The 25,005-nt window shown below is 38.8% G+C and overlaps 2 protein-coding genes and 1 long non-coding RNA gene across 3 annotated transcripts in view; 1 reads left to right on the forward strand and 2 right to left on the reverse strand.

The window, feature by feature from the left end:
* Positions 1 to 5,776, forward strand: part of LOC106091112 (uncharacterized) — a 28,881-nt gene extending 23,105 nt beyond the window's left edge. The window contains exons 3-6 of the mRNA XM_059362523.1: positions 1,081 to 1,163; positions 1,235 to 1,678; positions 1,741 to 2,101; positions 5,497 to 5,776. Coding sequence (XP_059218506.1) covers positions 1,081 to 1,163; positions 1,235 to 1,678; positions 1,741 to 2,101; positions 5,497 to 5,706 — 1,098 coding nt within the window. The 3' untranslated portion in view covers positions 5,707 to 5,776. The remainder of the gene's footprint in view (positions 1 to 1,080; positions 1,164 to 1,234; positions 1,679 to 1,740; positions 2,102 to 5,496) is intronic.
* On the reverse strand, positions 5,695 to 18,744 carry LOC106091111 (4-hydroxyphenylpyruvate dioxygenase). The gene is made up of 4 exons (XM_013257536.2): positions 18,635 to 18,744; positions 6,748 to 7,158; positions 6,026 to 6,679; positions 5,695 to 5,931 (listed from the first exon to the last, which is right to left on the reverse strand). Exons 1-4 carry the CDS (start codon positions 18,635 to 18,637, stop codon positions 5,857 to 5,859), a joined length of 1,143 nt encoding a protein of 380 aa, XP_013112990.2. The 5' UTR covers positions 18,638 to 18,744; the 3' UTR covers positions 5,695 to 5,856.
* Positions 17,868 to 18,626, reverse strand: LOC106091113 (uncharacterized). Its single transcript, XR_001221947.2, has 2 exons — positions 18,331 to 18,626; positions 17,868 to 18,250 (listed from the first exon to the last, which is right to left on the reverse strand). It is a non-coding gene; the product is annotated as an uncharacterized LOC106091113 (long non-coding RNA).
* Positions 18,745 to 25,005: the final 6,261 nt, after the last annotated feature.

The following is a 25,005-nucleotide window of genomic DNA, read 5'->3' on the forward strand; positions in this document are numbered from 1 at the left end:
TATACACATGGGTATATTCCTCTTTCTTCTGGGTGTTACAAATAAATGCACTAAGTTATAATACCCTGTACCGCAGTATTGGTGTAGGGTATAAAAATTATGATATTTTGTTAAAGTTTTTCGCAACAATTCTGAAAGCTGAACAGAATACTATGGTATTGGATTCTGAAGAGAGGTAGACCCTGACAGATACTCGAGAAGACGCAGAGCGGCAGTTCTGATTTCCAGAGCAAGAGTGCTCTGAGGTCAGAGTTAAATAAAGTGGCGATGAAGGTTGCTCTTAGATTGAAGGATTTCTCGATCATTCTTCTACTCTGCTAGGGGCCACGTATGCGGCGCGGTGTGCATTAAATGTATATTCCTGCTATCCGGCATGGGATAAATAGGAGCACCACACAGGCTGGAAATTTGAGCTCCGGTCAGTGTGGTGTTTATCCTTGCCACGAGAAGCTTAGCTGCAACCTACGTCCACAGGTTGCGGAAAGTGGAATGCTCCCTACGGAGTAGCTGCAACTGCAGTCGCGGACAATTAGCGGTATCCAGCGGAGAGTCCCAGTGAGAAGCCGAGCGGCACCGGCTCTTCCATAAATACGATATGGCAAGGCGGGGTATTGGCGCCTTTTAATAACCAATGGCCATCATGTTTTCCCAGCCATCGGTCCCTTGGACCGAATCGAGTTTGCGCACCTATAGATGCTTGACGAGGATCGCTACCTTCATATAGACATGTGGCTACAACAACAACAACTCCTACTGTTATTCTTTCTTTTTTCTATGGCGAACACAATGATCATGAGACGAAAGTCGCCGAACCTAACCTAAGAACCACATTTCTTCCCCGGAAATATTAATCATTTTCAAAAACGGCTGAACAAAAGAGTAACAGAAATCAGTGAAACCGATAGTTAGCTGGTGGTATAAGCGACAGCATATCAATTTAAGATTCTCTTTTTTAAAAGCAAAAAATGTTGGGAGTTGTGTTTTGCTAAATTATGTTTTTTGTTATTGATCTCACTCTCTTCCTATTTTTAAATTAATTTATTTCTGAATTCCATCGACTACTTTTTTTTCTTCATTAAGCCTGATGTATGTGATGATGTTATAGATGCCAGCCCAGTGCCCTTAAGTAAAAACCCTAGGTTGGGCAAATCTTGGGCCCACAGGTAATTCTTTTAACACTTATTATTAGTTCAAGAAAGTAAACTCTAACTTTACACTTTCGCCAAGGTTACAGAAGCGGCCACAATCACAGCTTGCAAAAGAACAAAACCAGCCCCATCACCAACAGCACAGATCCAAAAATCGTAGATTGCCAGCGAAAACCTGATGAAAGTAGTATAGAAAATATTGTGTTTGATTTTTCGCCAACAAAAAAGAACGAAACAATCAACGAAAACATACAACACTTAAAAACAAAGCTCGAATCCAAGCAATTGTATTTTGATGGTAATGACTCCACCAATTGTGTAGTTACATCAGATGGTCCGGAGTCACTTATGGGCAGTAAATCGGAAGACAGTTCTAGTGTGATGTTGTTAACACCAACAACACAAGATGTTATATGTATAGATGACAGCACTAATGATTTTGGTGAAATAGATACAATGGATATGCTGGCAAACATACAGAAAACGGAATCAGAATCAATAGAGAATCTTAGACAAATTGAGAGTAAAAAGTGAGTTACAATGCATATTTTTTTTATATTTAAAAATTTTGCACTTTTCTCTATTTTTCCAGCATTGTAAAGAAACAACAAAAAGAGTTGTGTGGTGAACATTTTTTTCTAAAGCCTGCTGCTTGCATTAAAAAGGAAAAAAAATCTCAAGCGAATTTGGAAGTACAGAAAATTGAGGACAGGTTATTGCATAGGACTGCTTTCAACTTGAATACAAATAAAAATCAAAGTTTTGGTATAACTTCCAAAAATGCAATAGAAGAGAAGATCCACGAGCAAGAGGAACAGGTAGAAGATAATGATGATGACGACGCCATGCCTAAACCATTTGTTGTAAAACAAGAACCCAAGGACTATTCCCACATTCCTAAAAAATTAACTTTTAAGGAACGTTTTAATATTGAATGTGATAACTGCGAAAAGGTATAACTAGATGAAATAATTTTTTATAATACATACAACTTTTAGAGGATCGAGTCAAAATCAAATATAGTTTAGTAAAATGCGACATTTGAAACAGGTTCGTTCGGGGTGATACACCATTCCGTGCAGTATAGACACATCTCGCCTGCGCCTGACGCTAATAACTCCTGGATGGAATGTGGGGAATAGCAGTCAGGTCCGGTACTGCCAAGATAGAGCTATACAACGTGTATATACCGCCGGTTGGTAGTTGTGACACAATTAATGGTCAAGTTTACAGGCCCGACATCAGTGGCCTACTATCTGGCCATAATCGCCTGGTTATAGGAGACATTAATGCGCATCATGGTTCATGGCTTTCTCCCCTAGGTAACGACCATTGGAGCTGGAACTTTGAGGTCCGACTCGTGTGACTCATAGCTGTCATAGAAGCTTAGCTGCGAGCTACCGGGTGCGTACAAAAGTTTGCGGATGGTGGAATGCTCCATACAGAGTAGCTGCGACGGCAGCGCTATTGAGCGGAGAGTCTCAGTGAGAGGCGGGGCGACTCCGGCTCTTGCATAAATACTAAGTGCCTATGGTCCTCGATATGACAAGGCGAGTTATTGGCGCATTTAAATAACAAATATCCGCCATGTTCCCGTGGCGATCGGTCCCTTGAAACGGAACGTGCTTGCTCACCTACAGGAGCAAGGTGAATGAGGATGCCCCCAGAAATTTCCATTGCATCTCCTGAGTGACGTATCCTGGCAAGCCGTCATCTCTTTGGGGTCGGACCACCTCCCCATAACTGTCACCATCGACCGACTACCCGACTTCATAACCTCTGAGCGTCGGACGTTTATCAATCAGAAGAATGCCGTCAGGCTGGCTTCAGAGAGTATACTAATCGCCGCTTCAGTGAACTGCCAACCCCTCGGAATTGCCGAGAGGAAATTCCGAGACATAATTAACGCAGCAGCCGCTCGCTTTATACCAGACGGTCGATTACCCCAAGTGCTGTTGATACCCCCAATTTTCCGAGGTAGGCAGTGGTACTCGCAGACGAGCGTGATGGAATTCGTTGTACGGACCCCATTAAACCCAGAATCAGCGAGCTTAATCTGGAAATAAACAGGGTGGTCAACGAACATAGGCGGAATTTGTGGCTGGAACACTTGGAGCAATGTAACTTAGGCACCGGTTTAGGCAAGCTGTGGTCTACTGTTAAGTCATTCTCGAACCCCGGTAGACGGGATGGCAGGACCTCAGTCCCTTTTGGCGACGTAACCGTGACTGATCTGAAGAGATGAGCCAGGTTGTTCAACCGTCAATTTATTGTGCATCCCGAGAGTGACATGGCAAGGAGGAGAGCCATTCGCCATATCCGTGGTCTCCGAGCCGATGGACAGTCATCACAATTTATCGTGGGCGAAGTAACGAATGTCATCTGTGGCACCAAATCATCCAAGGCGTTGAGCCCCGACAGAATCTCTCTTATAGTTGCCGAAGTCTGGAAAATGGGCAGAGTGGTCCCGCTACTGAAGCCTGGAAAGGACCCAAGTTTGGGGGAGTCGTACGGATCGATCTCCCTTCTCTCACCAGTAGCAAAGACGCTTGAGGCATTACTCCTCCCCAGCCTCGTAGGAGAATTTCCGTTCGCCCGGCATCAACATGGATTTCGAAGACTGCATAGCACAACAACTACTATGCATGCCATCACCGCACACATTTGCCGTGGCTTAAATCAGCCCAGGCCATTTGGTGGGACGGACCTCGTGGCAGTGCACCTATAAAAGAGATTCGACACGGTCAGCCATGCCAAACTATTTGAGGACATCGCCAACACGTCCCTACAGCCAGGCCTGAAACCCTGGGTCGAGAATTATCTGTGTGGTCGCTAGTTATTTGTGGAATTTAGGGATAAGAAGTCGAAACACCGTAGAATGAAACAGGGAGTTCCCCAAGGCAGGGTGACGTCTCCGATACTTTTTAACCTCTACCTATCCTCCATTCCACCCACTCCAGACGGCATAGAGACCCCCATCCATTTTTGACATCTGCGATAGGTTGAATGTCTACCTCAACGAAATCTGAAGATATCTGCCACCAAATCTTCAGCCTCATTGTTCACTACAAATACGCGTGAGGTGATTGCCGAGCTGACTGTGATGGTCGATGGAGAAATATTTCCGACCATCAAGTGTCCCAAAATACTTGGCAACACATTTGACAGCTGCTACACATTCTCCCCACATGCCACAGCAATTTGCGATAAAGTCAATAGCACTTGGGCTGCAGACAACGAACCCTTGTTGGCTACGTACAATGCAATTGGCTGGTCTGTGGTAAGTTATGCAGCGCCAGTGTGGTCTCTTCAATATTCAGATCTGTGAGAATGACGCCCTTCGAACTGCGGCGGGCTGTCTCCTCAGTTCTCATGTGGATCAACTCCATCAGGAGACAAAGATTCTACCAGTGCGAAGACATAACTACCTGCTGTCTAAGCAATACCTTTTGGGCTGTAATCGCAGAGACCATCCAATTCATCATCTTGTGGATAGATATCCACCGCCCAGAAGCCTTAAGGTTGATCTACATGGTCTAGAGCGTGAGGTTTAGCTCTACAAGAGAGCACTTCTAAATCAAGCGGGATATCAAGCGGGTCTAGACAACATTCAGGCAGACACGTTAACAGATGCGGTGAATAGCTACCGAGTGAATGTGGTCCTTGGAGAACGACCCCTTTCATTTCATATGAAAAAATTGACCTCCCCTGGTAAACCGGAGTAGTTCTGGCTCAATTACATCCGACAGATATAGCCTCAACTTCTACGGAGCAAGAATTGATGGCAATGTGCAAGATGTATGTCCCGAATGTGACCAGGGACCACACGACACACGGCACCTGTTTAACTGTCCGGCAAGACCCACTCGATTCAGACCAAGATTCCTCTGGAGACATCCGGAGTTCCTGGATCTGGATACTCAACAGAACCAAGCAGACCAAAAATAAAATACAACACACTGCTGCAATAAAAACAAACACAACGATAGTCCAGCATTGCTAGCTGTTTATTTCCTTTCTGATTTCTGAAATGATTTCTTCACTTCTCTTTGTTAGATATTCGTCTCATTTAAAGCAACCTATAAGTGTCAGGCGACTAAACCATGGCTGAAGTCGCTTTTCGCCCAAGCAGATCCTATGTGGAATCGAATAATGTTTTTCGCACTAATTATGTCACCTAGAAATGTAAGACAGATGTCAATATCATCAATTCTTACGCCTCTCCTTTTCCAAATTTTCCATTTGCAAGGTGGAGAAAAAAACCATATTCATTGATTTAAAATTTTGACTTGTGATCGCTCTTATTGAAATAGAATTATTAACCTCCATTTTCTTGTTTATTTTGTAGCTCTACCGCCTTTTGGGGCCAAATTTATCGGATCGTGAATTTGAATTGCATTTAAATAAGTGTAGCTTTCACAATCAGCCTGATATGCCGCAAAATACCCCAGAAGGTTTCTGGAATCCTCTTATGTTAACCTTTGATGAAAATGATCCTAGAAATGAAGTGCTTATCGATAACCGTTTCAAGGATAACAAACACCAATTCAAAAAATAATTTGTTATTGTTTACGTTTATGCAAATATGTAAGAGATTTAGGACTACAACTATTATTTACCACACATCATTTTTATGATTGGTTTTTTTTTACATTTAAACTACATTAAAAAAAGAGAAATAAATTGAAAAAAAACGACCCAAGAATATCTACAAGTTGCCACGCCTCTCCTGTTCGATTTCAATGGCGGTAAAGAGTGATTTAAAGTTGCCAGCACCAAAACCCTGTAAGTAGAAGACGAAATAAAGTTAGATGCCATACCCTTGCATATGAACATATATTTTTATAATTTCCCCCAAGGCTATCGCCCATACTTACATTATGATTGTGACGTTGAATGACTTCCAAGAATACAGTTGGACGATCCTGCATATTTTTGGTGAAGATTTGCAACAGATATCCGTTTTCGTCATAATCAATTAAAATATTCAACTTTTTCAAGACCTCCATGTCCTCCTTGACTTTGGTGCGACTGTGTTTTAGATTTTCCGTTAAAATTTCATAGTACGAAGAAGGAATGGTAAGGAACTCGACGCCTCTGGCTTTGAGATTTTTAATCGAAGCTATAATATCGCTGGTATTCAAAGCAATGTGCTGTACCCCAGCACCGCCATAATATTCAACATATTCCTGAATTTGTGATTTCTTTTTGCCCTTGGCCGGTTCATTGATGGGCATTTTTACGGTCTCCTCATAGTTGGCCATAACAATAGATCTTAAAGCAGAATATTCAGTGTGTATTTGGGAATCATCTACCGACCAGAAACGATGGAACTGCAAGACGCGCTCATACCAAGCGGAAACGGGTTCCATTTCCAAGTCGGGTTGATTGCCCACAACATGATCAATGAAATCCAATTTGGCTGGGGGCAAAGCCTTGAGCAAAACATCTTCGGCAGCACGTTGGAAGCCGGGTAAGAAAACCCCCTTGTATTTAGTGCGGTCAACAAAAGTGTGTGTGGTATCGCCATACTAAAATAAATAAGAATTGTTTAGAAAACTGAAATTTTGTTGTGTTTAAACATTGAAACTTGACTTACGGTCTTAATAGTGGCAAATTTCACAGTACCAAACTCATCTGATTCTTCCCATAATTCTCTGACTACCTCAGCTCCTCGTTGTTTGGCAAATTTGAAAATTGCCTCAATATCCTCCACCTCAAAGGCCACATCTTTTACACCATCACCATGTCTCATCAAATGGAAGCCATGATCTTCATCATTGGTCTCGTAGGCTGAGACAAACACGAAAACAATTTTATTTTGTTTTACAGCATGTTTAGCATAACGACGGTTGCCCGTTTCCAATCCTTGATAGCCCAAAGGGGTAAAACCCATGCGTGTGGTGTAATAACTAGCTGCTTGTTTAGCATTGCCCACATAGAAAGTCAAATGATCGAAACTCAGGAATTTGCCAAAAGTTGGTTTGGGTCCTTTGTCGGTGTAGGTGGTCTGTAAATATATAAAAAAATTAAGTTTAAATAAAAGATTTCACATTTTATAATTAAAACTCCATTTCAAGTATGAACGTTTATCCAGAAGGTCGTTTTTCGCTACCCAACTTTAACGCATGCGCCAAAAGATTTAACGTCCGCAAATGACTCAAATCTGGCCTTTTTCGGGCAAGGAACATTATATCTTAAGGACGACGGAAATTCAGCAGTTTCTAATACCAACGGAAGCCATCGTGGCGTGTGAGAGATTCAGCTGAGTAAGAATTCCCTACTACACAGAAGAAAATAAAAATCGGTTCAATCACGAAATTAATTAATCCAATCAATTTTTTAATTGAAACTGCTTCAGTCACGAAAATGATAATCGTGTGTGATTTGGGTTTCACTTTTCCCCTAAAATTAGTTTCAAAATATCCGAAACGTTCATCATTAAATATCCTAGATAAACCAAAAAATTATCTTACAAAATTTGCGTGATAATAACAAATAGATTTGATGGGAAAAGTGAATCACAGAATACACCAGAATATCAAACACAGTTTTGGAGAAGGTAATTGAAAAAATTTCGATTAAAAAAATTGCATATTAAATTAAAATAATGATTGACAATGTTTGAAATTTTCAATTAATTTTTTAATTGATCCAATATCCAAGTAATTTTTAAAAATGGATCAATTAAAAATGTAATTGAAAATATCAAATGTTATATTAATTTATATGCGAAAAGCGCGCTGTATAGGGCGCAATCTGGATTTCGATGCAACATGGTTCACATATGTACACCTCCTGGAACACGAATTTGAGGTTTAGTTTTGGGTCCAAAAATGAAACGGAAAATATTGTTTTCCGTATTATAAATGAAAGAGTAGCAATGCAGTAAGTTTATGAATTACATGCATTGCGGAAGTAAACCCAACAAAAAAATATGAGTATGTCTTAATTAGATCGACGTTAAATAATATGCATATTTTGAACATAAGAATTGCGTCTAGAAACTTTTAAAATAAAAACAGCTGAATTTATAGAGGGAAAACAGCTGAATGTATAGAGGGAAATAATTTAAGCTGTTTTAAATGAATTGGCGAACGAGTCGAGTGACAAAAAGAAAAAATTTAGTGTTATGCGCCGTTATTTTTAATTAAAAAATATAAAATTTTCAATCACATTTTATACGTAAAATATTTTAAGATACAATTAGTATATGACTGCATCAATTTTTTAATTGAAAATTTCAAAAATTTCAATCCCGAACGTAATTGAAAAAAAGTTAAAATTCAATTAAAAAATGATTGAATAAATTAATTTTTTAAATGAAAACATTTTTATTTTCAATTACATTTTTTATTGAAAACATTTTCGTGATATTTTCTTCTGTGTAAGAGGTTGTTGGTATGTTGTAGGTGTGTTTTGTTGAATATCCAGATCCAGTGGATGTGTGTCGTGTGGTCCCACGTCACAATCGGGCATCCATCCAACTTGTTGTTGTTGTAGCCACGTGTGCATGTGGATGTCAAGCTCCTATAGGTGAGCAAGCTCTTTCCGGCCCATAAGACCGATCACCATTGGGAACATTATGGCCGTTGATCATTTAAAGACGCCAATATCGTGTCGAGTATCACAGGCACTCGGTATTTAAGCAAGAGCCGGTGCCGTTCGGCCACTCACAGGGATTCCCCACTCGATACCGCTGATTATCCGCGACAGCAATTACTGTTACTCCGGATGGAGCATTCCACTATCCGCAACTTGTAGACGCTGAACACTACACCGGTCGGAGCTCAAAAGTCCAGCCCGTTTGGAGCTAATTGTTATTCCGTGCCAAGGCATCAATTCTTGCTCTGAAGGAGTTGATGCGGCTGCATCTGCCGGATCGTAATTGAGCCAGAACTACTCTGGTTTGCCGGGGGAGGTCAATTTCTTCAGGTGAAATTGGAAGCGGTTCACCGCATCTGCTAAAGCGTCTGCATGAATGTTATCTAGATCCGCTTGATCTAGAGCGCTGAATCTTATAGCGCTTATAAAGGCCTGCGCAAGACCATTCATTTGTGTGTTTTCAACACATTAACAATCATTGAGTGTTTCAAGAACTGAACTCTTCGTTTAAAAATACATAATTGTATGCGATTGAGGACTGAGTAAAAAAGATAACAAGACACGAAATGAGTGAATGCAAACAACGAACCCTTCAGCAAAAAGAAAAATTGATTCATATTTCAGTGAGTGCCTCTAGAAGCCTCATTCTCATCCGATTTGGCTAAAATTTTTAACAAAGAATTGAGTGGTAACTTCCAACATCCATGCAGGTATAATCCGAATCGGTCTATAAACAGATATAGCCCCCATATAAACCGATCCTCGGATTTTTCTTCTTGAGCCCTTAAAATCCTCAATTATCATCCCATTCGGCTGAAATTTGGATCAAAAACTTGAGTTACAATTTCCATCATCCATGCCAGGTAAGATCCGAATCGGATATAGCCCCCATATAAACCGAGGATCGGATCGATCGGGACAATATGGAACTCAAATGTGAGGTATTTGAGAGTGGAGTGCGAATTTGATATTAAAAATCGGGTCCAAGTACCAAGGTAGTCGCCACGACCACAAAAGCCATCAAATAGACATATTGGACGATCATGACAATATGGGTCTCAAGTGAAAGGTATTGAAGAGAAGATTACGATTACAGTCTGGAAAGAGCAATAAGCTATATAGTTTGTTGATAACGGAGGGGCGGACCCCCCTATCACAAAAGCACCGCCCAAAAACAAAATTGGAGCGATTGAGACAATGTGGCACTCAAATGAGAGAGCCTACGAATTAGACATTAAAAATGGGGCTAATTATCTAGTGAGCCTTCCCCACCCTTCCCTTTAAACACTCATATTGGCCGATAATGACAATATGGGACTCAAATGGAAGTTATTGGTGAGTAGTGTACGAATATGGTATTGAAATTTTTGTCAAAGTATCTGGGGGCCGCCATTCCCCAAAAAACCCCCTAAAAACAGGCCGATCATTACAATATGGCACTCAAATGAAAGGTACTTGAAATTAGAGCACGAAAGTGATATCTATATTCAGGATCATGTGTCTGGGTGACCACCCACCCCAAAACACACCCCAAGAGGACATGTTTATCGATTTTGGCAATATGGGGTCCAAAAGAAAGGTATTTGGAAGTAGAACACGTATTTGGTATCCAATGCTGGTGCCAAAAGTCTGGGAGTCCGCCCCAACTCCATATTGCCGTGTTTGGTATGTCCTGTTTGGGGGTGTGGCGGACACCCAGACATTTGGCCCCAGAAGCGGATGCCAAACTCGTGTTCTACTTCTAAATACCTTTCCTTTGAACCCCATATTGCCAAGGTCAAAAGTCACCTCTGAATGGGCTTTAGGGTAGTGTCCGACCCATTCCGATATCAACACATTATATAGCCTCTCACTCCTTCCAGACCAACCACAATCTGTGAAAATGTCACACAAATATTGGTTTTATATTCGTAATCTACTCGCAAATAGCTTTCATTTGAACCCCATACAGTCATATTCAGCTTATAATATGATTTAGGGACTGGTTTACGGAGTTAGGGCGGCATGGTAGTCCAAAATGCCTATTTGTGCGGCTTTAGGTTTGGGGCTGTTTTGGGCTTGGACCGTCCCCTAGATACTAGGACCCAATTTTTAATATAATATTCGTACTCTACTCACAAATGCCTTTTATCTGAGTTCCGTAGTGTCCCGATCGGTCCAGTAACAGCAATATTTAAAAAAATGGGTTTAAAAGCATTCATCAAAAAACGAATGCATTTGAAAACAACATCATTACTTGCTATTGTTGAATGAAGGCAACAAAAATATAAAGAAAATCAAAAGCAACGAAAATATAAATGCGTTATAAAAGCGAATGGTAGCAATCTGGTCTCTGATACCAACCCTAAGTCGTGACATTCTTATGAGTCGTGTTTACTCGTGAGTCGTGATTAGCGTTGTGAGTCGTGACTCTCGCGCACGAAGAATTTTAATTCAATCATGCTTACGCACGATCACGTTATTAGATTTGGATCTCACTCATGAATCACGTGACTCTCGCGTGATTCACGCGTGACACGACTATTCAAGACTCACATGCACATCTCTACTCCAAAGCACTGAATGGTGTTTGTTTTTCAAAATTATCTACTCAACAGCAAATTGTTCATTTATTCTATCTTTTGTGTCTCGCTCTTCAGTAACCTTGAAATACAACATCATGTGGGTTCAGCAAAAACAGTCACCAATGAATGGTTTTGTGCAGGCCTTTGATACCTATCCACTTGATAATGATTTGGAGTGTATTGTTTGAATAGCATGTAGTTATGTCTTCACTCGGGTAGGATCCTTATCTCCTGATGGAGGTGGCCCACGCGAGAACTGAGGAGATTGCCCATCGCAGTTCGAAGAGCGGCAATCTGACTAATCTGAATATTATTCCACTGTGTGTCACGTAGCGGCCTAGACCACACTGGTGCTGCATAACTTACCACAGACCGGCCAATTACTTTGTCGTGGTCAACAAGGTTTCCTCGTCAGCACCCCAATTGCTGTCGACAAGTGACTTGAGAACCTTGTTCTACTTTTGACCTTATCGCAAACTGCTGTGTCGTCTGGGGAGAATGTATAAGAGCCAGAAATGATCTGTCGGAAACTACGACGTATATGACATACATTCCGACGCAAAATACATACGTCAAAAAAGTCATAAACCTAGCCCAAAAAAATTAGTTTTTGACAGAATTGAAAAATAAATCATACAATTAGTTTCAACTTTTGTGAATTTATGAATATGTCAACACTGGTGCATAGGTTAGAACGTGCTCCTCTTCCAATCCCGCGAGAACATCAACAGCCTTTTTTTACTATCATAACGTGGTCAAACTGTTCCGAAAGCCAGAGCTCAGATTATAAATAGATTTAAAACAAAAACTTTATCAAATTTAAAATCTTGAAAAACTTATATAGGCGCCATAGCAACCACAATAAACCAAAAACAATGATATGTTGTCGAAACTAAATAAGAAGAGGAGCAATTTCGAGCTTGATAACGTTTATTACGTTTTAAACGTTTATTAACGTTTTCGAAGTTTAAAACTTTTTGACAGTCGAAAACCTAAAAAACCAACATACAGGCCATCTCTGATAAGAGCTGTCAAATGTGAGACCTAGTATTTTAAGACACTTGATGGCCTGAATCGTTGCTTCATCGACTTTTACATTCGGCTCATTATTCACTTCACGCTTATTTGCAGTGAACAATGTGGCTGAAGAATTGTTGGTGGATGTGCAACGAAATAAGTGGCAAGTTCGTCGAGGTAGTCGTTTAAATGCAGATGGGTGGGTGTCAAAAGTTCTGAATGAAATAAGAACATAAAGTGGAACTTCTTCTGACTGCCAGTGCGGGAAACACACACAGCATTTGTTCTATAGTCTCCTCTTCCTCCACGTCCACACGGCTTCTGAAGAAGTCGTTACTTCAGTCAGTGACCTGTCACGACGAACACAATGACTGAGACCTCTGTTCTAGCCAGCGACAGCAGTAGACCTCTTTAAGTCTAGATTAGACTGCATAATTTTGGAATGTTTTTCTCATCTAGATCCGAGATGGTAAGACAATCAGTAATGGTATTGGACTTCGAGCCAATTCCAATGTTTCTTATTTCTTTCCGTTTTCGCTTACTATCCATTGCATTTTGAAATCTCCTTTTATAATATTGCTTTTTTGACTCCGTAACTTGTTTGGCCACATCTTTCCTAGCGGATTAAAAGTGTCATACAATGTATGCAGTCTATAACGTTTCCATCTTCTGTACGCCTAATTACGAACACTAATGAAGTGTTTGATTGCGGGAATAAATGACTTCGGCAGGTACACTAGTGTTTTAAATTACACAAAGGTTATGATTTAGGAAGGAAACTTGTTCGTCGACACCTTCCGTATATAAAATCTCTTCCCAAGGTACTTCATCCAAACATTGATGCAGAAGTGGCCAGTCCATGTTTTTGAAGTCGCGATATGTTGATTTAGATTCATTTCGAAGTTGTATGTGACGAAAAGAGGATCATGTTTGGAGTATGCGGGGTCAGATAGCTGATTGTAGAGACAGATATTGGACAAATGGCTGACAAAAAACACATCTAGTTGGTTGGTTGTAGTAGAGTTGGTTCGAAATCATTCACAGGGAGTAGCCCAAAGATCTGCATAGTTTCGGCAAGACAGCGCTCGACAAGCAAGTTGCTATTAAAATCATCAGCAACGATTATGTTGTCATACTTGATGAAAATTATATCAATAGTTTCTGTAAGTACTTCAAAATCTATTGACGAATGTGGTCTATAGACACAAACCAGAAGTAGTTTAGTCCTGTCATCAGACAAAAGTTCCAGAAATAAGAATTCAATTCGGGAACAGCGGTTTGATATACGTTCGAACAGCTTATACCATTTTTGATAAATATACCTACTCCATCGCCATGGGTATGACGATCAGCTCCACACACATTGTATTGAGTAACGCGAAAAATGCTGCTATAGATTGCAGGATGGAACCACGTTTCTGATATACAAATAGCGTCGTTGTCGGAGATAATATATGTTTTTAAGACTTTGGGCATTTATGTGCACCAGCTTTAGGCCTGTGTTTGTTTTGATAAAATTCGTACCATGCATTTTTGGTTGTCTTTAGAGCTTTGGCTTGCTCTATCTATTATTATAAGCAATATAAATAATGCTACAGGTTAGGTTAAAGCGGCAGTCTGCCATAGGACTCACTTAGACGTTTTCGTCCATTGTGATACCACAGGAACAGAAGAAGGAAGATGCCTTCTACTTAAAAAGCCCATTAACTTGCGAATGTTCACATCCGCTAAATCAGACAGGTTCTCAAAGAAATGAGAACATAAAGTGGAACTTCTTCTAACTGCTAGTGCGGGACACACACACAGAAGGTGTTCTATGATCTCTTCTTCCTCGATATCCGTACTGCTTCTGCAAAAGTCGTTGCTGGCAACCTTCAGTCTGTCAGCATGTTTTCCGATTAGACAGTGACCTGTCATGACGGACACAATGACTGAGACGTCTGTTCTAGCCAATGACAGCAAAGCAGTAGACCTCCTCAAGTCCCGATGAGGCCACATAGTTTTGGAATGCTCAGAGCCCCCTCTTTGTGCCTGGTCCTAAAAACTTAGCTTATATGTCGCTAGAGGCATACCCACAGATTCCAGTGTCCCTGAAGTGTGTAAGGTAGTTCTAGTTGTCCTCAGTGCAGCTGTGATGCACAAACAAGCCATCCTTTGGATTCGGTTAAGTATTGAGCAGTAGGTAGATTTTTGAAGTGCCGTCCACCAGACCACAACACCATATGGCGTAATAGGTCTGACGACTGCAGTATATACCCAATGCTTTACACGCGATCTAAATTCCCAACTTTTGCCAATGGCTCTCTTGCAGGTGTATAGGGCAAGAGTGGCCTTTCTTGCCCTTTCCAAAGTGTTGGATTTGAAGTTCAATTTCCTTTCCAGCAAAACACCCAGGTATTTTGCCCTTTTTATGTAAATGTAACATTCTCTCCACCCAAAGAGACAGGTTCCACTGTTGGCAACTTGTATCTCCTGCTGAAGAGAACTACTTCTGTCTTGCACGGATTTATACCCAGACCACTTTCGGTAGCCCACTTTGCTGTAGCACGTAGAGCTTCCTGAAGTATATCTCTTAGAGTGCTGGGAATCTTTCCCCTAACCGCAATTGCCGCGTCGTCAGCCTTTTACGCCTTTTTCTTCTGCTACAAGGGTTTGTATATTTGTTTAGGACTACAGTGTGAACTTAAAATAAGTGGTGTACAATTTATGTTGTGTGAGAAAGAAAACAGTGAGTAACAATTAGTGAAAAAAAAAATAGGAGAATTGTGATTAATTTATATATTGATTTGTGAAATATTTTAGTTTTGATCATTATTATTGCTGGAATATTCTGCTGGCAGGTTGGTCGTTGGTTCAGGACCTCCACGAAAAAGATGAATTAGCTTGCTGGTATTATCTTGAACCATGATAGGTGGCTCAACTTTTTGTTTTTTTTTTTACATATATGAGGCCACGAAGACTGAACGTTCGTTTCGTTTACATAAATATATTTATCGGAATCATATCCCACATCTTGTAGTTGAAATGCTGTTTTATGTTTTTTTTTGAATTGCAATATATTTTTTTAAAATAATGTTTTTGTCAGAGGGTGATGTTAGATACACCATGATTGTTTCTGGAGTATTTCTATTTTTATTAACATTGTAGACTCGATAAATTGCTCTGATTGTTGGAGTAGCTATGTATATTTAGATTGTTGCATAGGGTGTCAAAAACTTGAAATAGATTTTCGTTATTTGTAAACATGTAAATTTTCGTGTTTTTGTTGTTCTACTTTTAGTTTTTCGATTTCATTTTTTTAATACTTTTAATATCTTTATTCGTATTTTCAATTTTGTCTGCCACTGTCTCGATTTTCTTAACACGATTGGTTAGATTTTCAAGCTTTTCTGATAGTTTACCAATGTCTTTCTTAAACTCATCTATGATCTTATCTATAACACTTAAGAGTCTGGATTCACGATCGAGTATTAATTTCATAATAAGCTCAGATTGTTCCTCGAACCGTTGATTTATGAGTTGAACAATACGTTGAGGAGAGTCATAATTAGACAAGCGTAGCGTTTTCTCATCAGAGTAAGATCCACGGCCTTCTCTCCACCTTTTTGGCGCCATAACCAACATATCTGTGGAGAGCGTGTTGTCACTGTTCGATGTTGTTATTTCAATTACTCAGAGTGTGCCATTGTAAGAGATGTTTATTTTATATGGATATGGTGGCTTTTGTTCTTGATGTTACCTAAGAATTCGCACTGAATGTTAATTGTTATACCCTCCACCATAGGATGAGGGTATACTAATTTAGTCATTCTGTTTGTAACTACTCGAAATATTCGTCTGAGACCCCATAAAGTATATTTAACAAAACACGTCATGCAAAATTTCATTCCAATCGGATAAGAATTGCGCACTCTAGAGGCTCAAGAGGTCAACACCCATGATCGGTTTATATGGCAGCTGTATCAAAACATGGACCGATATGGCCCATTTACAATACCAATCGACCTACACTAATAAGAAGTATTTGTGCAAAATTTCAAGCGGCTAGCTTTACTCCTTCGGAAGTTAGCGTGCTTTCGACAGACAGACGGACGGACGGACATGGCTAGATCGACATAAAATGACGCGACGATCAAGAATATATATACTTTATGGGGTCTCAGACGAATATTTCGAGTAGTTACAAACAGAATGACGAAATTAGTATACCCCCCATCCTATTGTGGAGGGTATAAAAAGGTAGAACAGAATACACTGCCACAACAACTATAACAACAACAACTTTTCATTTGATACCCATATTGCTGCAATCGGTGAACATATCCTGTTGGGTGATTTTTGTGGATGTCCCAACAAATTTGTGTATCAGATTCGTCCTCTACTCTATAATTCTTTTCATATGACAATCAATTGTTAAAAATGTCCTTTGGAGTGGGTCATTCTTCCAGGTTATTTGACCGCAAGGATTTATACCACCAGTTTCGTTTACCCTAAGGGTAAACGCAAAAAAAAGAACAATACTTTCTCTTTTACATAATAAGAATATTATATGTTAGAATATAGATACAATTTCGCTGGAACTTAATAAAAATCGGATATGTGAAGAGAATTGCAAAAAAAAAAAAAATACAAAGAAATATGCCGTGTGAGAAAGGATAAAGATATCTCTTTCGGGTTGCCCAAAAAGTAATTGCGGATTTTTTAAAAGAAAGTAAATGCATTTTTAATAATACTTAGAATGAACTTTAATCATATATACTTTTTTTACACTTTTTTTCTAAAGCAAGCTAAAAGTAACAGCTGATAACTGACAGAAGAAAGAATGCAATTACAGAGTCACAAGCGGTGAAAAAAAATTGTCAACGCCGACTAAATGAAAAATCCGCAATTACTTTTTGGGCAACCCAATAGAATGGTTAGATATCGTGTGCATAATTTGGGGCTGCCAAATCTTCGTTTATGGTGAGATTTCAGAAATTGTTGTTGTTGCTCAAAAATCCCTACAAAAAGTCTAAAATATCACGTCTTGTTTCGGGGACATTCGACTTTTATTTATTTATTTTTTTTTTTTTTGGAAATTTTGACCGAGACCTTCTTCGTATTTTGCAATTTACGAAGCCATATGTGGTTCGATTTTCATTTAAATGCATGATTTGCAAATTTACAACGACAATGGTGCTAAAAGTGTCCATATCTGATTATTCAGTTAAAAGTTATACGGAATGGATTTTTTCATTTTTTGGTCAAAAAAATATTTTCTTTGATTAGTCTGTATTGAAAAATCTTGCTTGACTTGCTGACTTTTTTTGTTTTTTTTTGTAAAGAGACAAATTGTAGATGCGTTTTAAGTGACATTCGAACAAGATATGTCAACTTATACGGGTGCTATAGGTACTTCAAAATAGTCAATTTTTTGTTCCCCCATTTGGGTTTATGTTTTGTTTACACCGTATGTCCCCTAAACCCATGCAAAAAATGTTTTTGCATATAACAATATCTGTAGTCTCCACAGCAAATTTACTAAAAATGCCAATTTTGAAAATATCTTTGCCCGAAAGGGGTATTTTAGGGATTTTCGTGAAAAATTCGGGCAGAATTTATTTTTAATGTTTTAAGGATACTTTTATCAGCAAAATTCAAAAAGAATTACAAAGATATCTCTATTCGTTTTTTTTATTTTTTTTTCTAGTTTTTTTCGGCTCTATCCCACTGTGCGACAGTTAATGTTCCAAACTACAATAGTATTTGTTTTTGCAGGATTATATTTTTAACACTCCATATTTCGGCAGATTTAATTGTTGTTGTTGATGTAGTAGTGTGTTATGCACTGAGGAGGCAGCTTTGTATAGAGACCCATCAATTCACTTGATTTTCTGATTTATTGGCTGCTGCTTGCGGACTTTATCAAGATTCTTCCTTTTGTTATGGGGCCATGCATGCAAAAAGAGTTTTAAGTTGCAATGGGGTTTGAAAAAATTGTGTTTGAAATTTATTACTCATTTTAATATAATTTAAAAAAACGAATTTCACAAGGATTTATTAAGTTGACAAATGTATTGGAAAACAAAAATACATGTATTAATACATGTATTTAAAAAATATATTTTCGAAACAAAATCACAGGCGCACTATGTGTACCAAAATAACTTATATTTGTTTTAAAAAATCTGCAAATGTTTCTTATTGTTTTATTTTTATTACTTTTGAAATGTCCTTTTATCCATCCACATCCACATTCACATTTTTAAAATTTTTTAGTTTAAGGTTTCACATTATTACATTTTTTTATCATCCACGTACCATTTTGAAAACTTTCTTTTCTCACTCTCTTCCTTCACACACAGCACTTTAATCCACACTTGACTTTAGCAGGGTATCGTTTTTTAAGACTAACCTATGCAGCATGGTAGCAGTTAAGTTTATATAGCTTCTGTTGGCTAGAGCGATAGCGATTCACGCCGTATCAGTATCAGATGAAAATCCTGTTAGTGGCACCGCACAAATGTTCTTGCGATCGCGGCTCATTTGAATATTTGTATTTTTATTAACTTGAAACAAGTATTTTGTTTTTCTCGTTTGTGTAATAGTTGTTCTTGCTTTGATTTTTTCAATATGTATTATGCATAAATTAATTATTGAAAAACGAACAATTTCTTATTATTGTTGGCGGTGGTAAATAAACAAAACCCCTGATCCAAAGAAATAAAAAGAAATTCTAAAGTAGCGGTTAAGTTAATTGCTGCCGATGGGAATATTTTTTGGGAGGCTTGTCTTCTGTTTATTATATGCTGATATGTTAAATGAAGATGGTTTTATATACTTACCTAAACTTGCTAGTCACTGCTGGGTGGTGAAACATGAAATGAACGCGACTGGAAAGCATATGCATTTCAGCAGAGAAAAAAAATGCTATATAGTTTTCGAAAGGACTTTTACAAAGTTTCGTTTTCATGTGTCCCAAACATTCCAAGTTGATCTATCCCTCTGTCCCATAGGGTTCGAAAAAAATATCCGCTGGAAGTTTGCCTAAGTACCTCGTATTAATATAGGCCGATGAGCATTACAAATAGACAAATAGGTTTTGTTATTGGATTTAGCTCCCTTATGTGTGTGGGAGCAATGTGGCAAGATGGTCGACTGTGGGTGGGAATTGCAGCTCAGGGCGATGGTATTTGGTCAGCTGAGAAAATCCAAAAGGATTTAGGACCTCAAGCCAAAGTTTTCTTTCGGGTCCTTTAATATGGCCTAAAAAGGAGACGTACCTAAGTATTTAGGTACGCCCCTCCCCAAAAACTCTCCAGAGAGGCATATAGGCAACAGGTACAATAGGGGATTAAAATGAAAGGTATTTACAAATCTCATCTAAGAATTTGTGGGCAATTGTCAGGGGGCCGCCCAAATACCTTTCATTCAAGTTCCATATTGAACCGATCTCATTTTTTTGTGATATATTCCATATATATCAGGGACTAGCTGGGCCCTTCGCTACAACCTAAAATGCTCTTTGAAGCATTTTTAAGGTGGTGTCCAGATGATGACGATATTCAGGTCTATGGGTCCTTTTCAGATCCACACTAATTGTATATATTTCGCAACCACATGGGATACAAAATGTTTAAAGATCCACAGCTTCTTTATGTGTCAACCCAAATTCGATTGTGGTCTATTACCAAAGACCTTTCTTTGGTGTCTTATTCTATCCCAAAAGACCTTCGTCTTTTTTAATTAACTAGCCGAACTGGGCCCGCTCCGCTGCGCCTTCTTTAACTCTCTAATATCTTTTTAGGCTGGGGACACTTCGCCCTGAATGCGGATATCGAATTTGTGCCATTGTAGCGTATGACGCTAAACGCGTTCGAATCGTTGCGAGAACATGTGAAAAGCGATGTTTATCCCTTCGTTATGTTGGCGACATTTGCGAGGTACAATGCCATGGATGGTCATTTGAAAAATTTTCCCCAAGGAGGGGCGCCGTTCGGACTTGGCTATAAAAAAGGTCTCTTATCATTGAGTTTAAACTTGAATCGGAAAGCACTAATTGATGTGTGAGAATTTGTTCCTTCTTGATTCCTGGTGGTAATGTTCTCATTAGGGGAGCCATCCCTCCCTCAGACATTTCGACTCAAATATGGATATCAAATTCGTGCTGCACTTCCAAATCCCTTAAATTTGAGCCCCATATTGTCATGGCCAGTAAATATGAACCGTTTGGGGGTGTTTTGGGGCTGGGGCGGCCTCCGGCACTTTTTACTTAAAATAGATATCAAATTCGTTCTTTATTCCCAACGGAAATGAAGTGCAGTCTAGGGGGTGCTTTAGGGCGTACTCCAAAACACTTGGCTCCAAAATTGTACTTGGGCCCAATTTTTAATACCATATTCGTTTTCTGGTCTCCCATACCTTTCATTTGATACCCTTATTGTGCCCATCGGGTGGCGTTTTTTGAGTAAGGGGGAGGATCCGCTTCCACCCGATATCTAAAAATTATATAACCTATGTTTCCTTCCAGACAAATGTACACAATCTATGTACATTTTAAGGAAATCGGTTCAGCCAAATATAATGGGTCTAATGGCGTTTCTGAGGGGTGGTGTGACCCCCTATACTTTGATCTGATTTTGTATGCCCGATTCGAAATCTACTCTCGAATACCTTTCATTTTAGCCCCATATTGAGGTGAACGTCCAATATGTCTGTTTGGGGGAGTTTTGGGGTTGGGCGGACCGATGGGTACTTAGACTCACACTTTAATATCACATTCGTATTCTACTCTCAAATACCATTCATTTGATACCTTTATTGTCCCCATCGGCAGGATTCACTGAATAAGGTTAAGCCAAGCGATCAGCCGATATACTTTTTTTTTAATATTTGGCAGTACTTGGCATTGAGGATGTCAACTTGTTCTCTTTTTACATTCATTCTTTGTTTACGTTTTCTCCTATATGATGACATTTTCAATCGTCAGATTTGACATCCTTAATGATGTTTATGGGGCCTATCCACTTTGTGTTTTGCATGTGACCTAACCTTCTATTAGTGAATCCTGCCCATCGGTCTACTTTTGATTTTGGGTTGTTTTTGTCATAAAGGTACCTTCCGATACCGAAAAATTATATAGTCTATGTTTCCTTCCAGACTAACCTACACAATATGTGAGAATTTCGAGAAAATCGGTTCTGACGTTTTTCAGCCTATACGGAACAAACAAACCGAGTCCCATATATCCGCGATTGGCTAATGTGTCCATTTTTGGCGTTTTTGTGGGGGTGGGGTGATCCCCTATACTTCGACATGAATTTGTATGCCAGATTCGTTTTCTACTCCTGCAAATTTTTTATTTGATACCCATAGTGTCCTTATCGTTCCACTTTCGATTTTGGATGGTGTTTATGGGGTAACGGTGGAGGGTCCGCCCCCATCCGTTATCAATAAATTATAAAGCCTATTCCTACTTCCTGACCATATTCGTAATCTACTCCCGAATACCTTTCATGTGAGTCCCATATTGTCATAATCGACAAATAAACCTATTTCAAGAGGTTTTGGGGCTGGGGCGGCCTCCCGGGTACTTGGACCCAACTTTTATTATGAAATTCGTACTCTACTTTTATTTTTGGGTAGTACTTTTGGGGTAAGGGGGGAGGGTCCGCCCCCCTCCCGATATCAATAAACTATATAGCCTATGTTTCCTTCCCGACCAATCTGCACAATCTGTAAAAATTTCAAGGTAATCGGTTCAGCCGTTTTTGAGTCTATACGGAACAAACAAACAAAACGACACACAAACATACAAACAAACAAACAACTACAAATTGAATTTTATATATAAGAAGAAGATATCAAATCAACCTAAATGTTTCTTGTAGATAAAAATTAAAATTAACAAAACAACTTTTCCTGATTAAGTAACCTCAATAAAAAATTCTTAAAAAAAAAATGTTTTATCCTTATATTAAACGGCGGGCAATTACGATTAACTGTTTGTTTGTTAAAAACAAACCCTGCATAGAAACTTACAGCTTCTGCCACAGTAGGCACTAATTAAGGCTAATTTGAATATGCCGGCTTATTTTGAAGCTAAAACTAAAATAAATTTATATTTATGAATAAAACTCCCCGCATTGGAGAACTGCCATTTCATAAAGTAGAGCAACCGGCGTTTAGACCTTCCCATATAAACCGATAAGAACGCATGGCAGACCAGCATGCTGACGGACAGACATATAGCACATGGTTCAGTTTCAATCCAATATTTGATACCAAAAACAACACCTGTTTTCTAAACTGAAATGATTTGCTTGTTGTTAGGCACTGCGCAGTGTGTCATAGAACCAACCGGTTGTGTAATGAAAACAAGTTGGAATGTTATTTGAAGAAAGAAAAAAAATGCATTGATGAATTCATCTTAATTGGCGCTTAACAACAGTTGAAGAAAATATTGCAGCCTTTGTGAAATTATGCAATAGATGGACTTAGATGTAGATGTTGCTAGAAAACTTTTATTGTTTTCTTTACATAGCACAAAGAATGGCACATTTGCTGCCTTAGCGTAAATCATATCTTTTAAAGTTTCTTGAAGGTTAAATGCGAAATTGAGAGGTAAGACGTATTTTGTCCAATAGACCCGACGTAGATTATACTAATGAGTATTTCCAGGTTTCAACAACGAACTAAATTGATTATATATAAAAAATGTTGGTAAAAAAAAAATCATTCAAATTGGGGAATTTCACGAGAGCGAAAAAGTTAGGACCAGGGAAGTAGCCAGGATTTTTTTTGGGGGGGTCCCATTCTTTGAACTTTATTAAAATCGATCGAAAATCCGTTTTTGATGGAACAAATGTCCGGTAAAAATTTATAAAGTCTTTATAAAGTCTTGCTAATTTATTGGCGATGAGATAAGAAAAGGTGGTAGAACTAACAAGTAAAAGCGTGCTAAGTTCGGCCGGGCCGAATTTTATATACCCTCCACCATGGATCGCATTTGTCGAGTTCTTTTCCCGGCATCTCTTCTTAGGCAAAAAAAGGATAAAAGAAAAGATTTGCTCTGCTATTAGAGCGATATCAAGATATGGGCCGGCTCGGACCACAATTAAATTATATGTTAGAGACCTGTGTAGAAAGTCAGCCAATTCCAATAAAAATTGCGACCTTTGGGGGCTAAAAAAGTAAAATAGAGAGATCGATTTCTATGGGAGCTGTATCAGGCTATAGACCATAATAAACACGTATTTTGATGGTCATGAAAGGATCCGTCGTACAAAATTTCAGGCAAATCGGATAATAATTGCGACACCTAGAGGCTCAAGAAGTCATTATCCCAAGTCGGTTTATATGGCCGCTATATCAGGCAGGTTATGAAACGATTTGAACCCTATTTGGCACAGTTTTTGAAAGTCATAATAAAATACGTCGTACCAAAAATTTCAGTCAAATCGGATAGAAATTGCGCCCTTTAGAGGCTCAAGAAGTCAACACCCAAGATCGGTTTATATGGCAGCTATATCAGTTTAGAGACCGATTTGAACCATACTTGGCACAGTTGTGGGATATCATAGCAAAACACGCCGTGCAAAAATTCATTCCAATCGGATAAGAATCGCGCACTCTAGAGGCTGAAGAAGGCAAGACCCAAGATCGGTTTGTATGGCAGCTATATCAAAACATGGACCGATATGGTCCATTTATAATCCTAACCGCCCTACACTAATAAGAAGTATTTGTGCAAAATTTCAAGCGGCTAGCTTTACTCCTTCGGAAGTTAGCGTGCTTTCTACAGACAGACGGACGGACATGGCTAGATCGACAAAATGTCACGACGATCAAGAATATACATATATACTTTATGGGGTCTCAGACGAATATTTCGAGTAGTTACAAACAGAATGACGAAATTAGTATACCCCCATCCTATGATGGAGGGTATAAAAATCAGAAACACGAAGACATTTCAACATTACGCAGTTGGAAACGTTTTCCTTTCTTTGCCCACTAATTGATGTCAAATGTCGCTAGGTTAAACGTAAGTGTAACATAAGACTTGCTTTCATAAATAAAAGTCTGCTGACTAATATTATTTTAACACATTTCCTTACTTATGGTGGGTAGTATGTGTGTGTTTCACAGTGAAAATTTAAATTATTTTTACGATTACTTTTTGTAGATAATGGATTTGGGCATTCCCATTACATATTTTAGAATTTTAATAAAATTAATATATTATCAGTGATATTTTTGCAATTTTTCAAAAAATTAATCGTGAAAAACGTGGGTATTTCACTATGAAACGCGAACTAAATACCCTTGTTATTGTAAACATGCAAATTGACTCGTCGAGTTTCATTAAACATTTTCGTACGTAACACATAAGGAAATCATTTTTTTCATTGTAAAAAGATTTTCTTGAAAGAAAATTAAAAAATCAAATCTACGGCCAAAGCCAACAGAACTAACTAATTTCCTTTAGAATTTTCGTCTCCTAATCGCTATAAGCTCCGTATCAATTGCCATAAATACTGTATTGTGAATTGTGGAATTCCAAGAAAAAAAAGGAAATGGTTTTATTTGAAATAATTATTTTAAAATGTAAATTCATCTGGGTGATCATTTTGGGGTTTTAAAATTGTGTTTCCGAGTCCTTAAAATTGTTAATTTCATTGCTGATGTAA

This window comes from Stomoxys calcitrans, chromosome 1 (genome assembly GCF_963082655.1).
Source record: "Stomoxys calcitrans chromosome 1, idStoCalc2.1, whole genome shotgun sequence".
NCBI lineage: Eukaryota > Metazoa > Arthropoda > Insecta > Diptera > Muscidae > Stomoxys > Stomoxys calcitrans.

Coding starts and splice junctions, on each gene's coding strand:
- LOC106091111 (XM_013257536.2), bottom strand. Junction 6,680..6,747: donor AATTTGCCACTATTAAGACC/GTAAGTCAAGTT, acceptor TATTTATTTTAG/TATGGCGATACCACACACAC. Junction 5,932..6,025: donor TTCAACGTCACAATCATAAT/GTAAGTATGGGC, acceptor TTCTACTTACAG/GGTTTTGGTGCTGGCAACTT.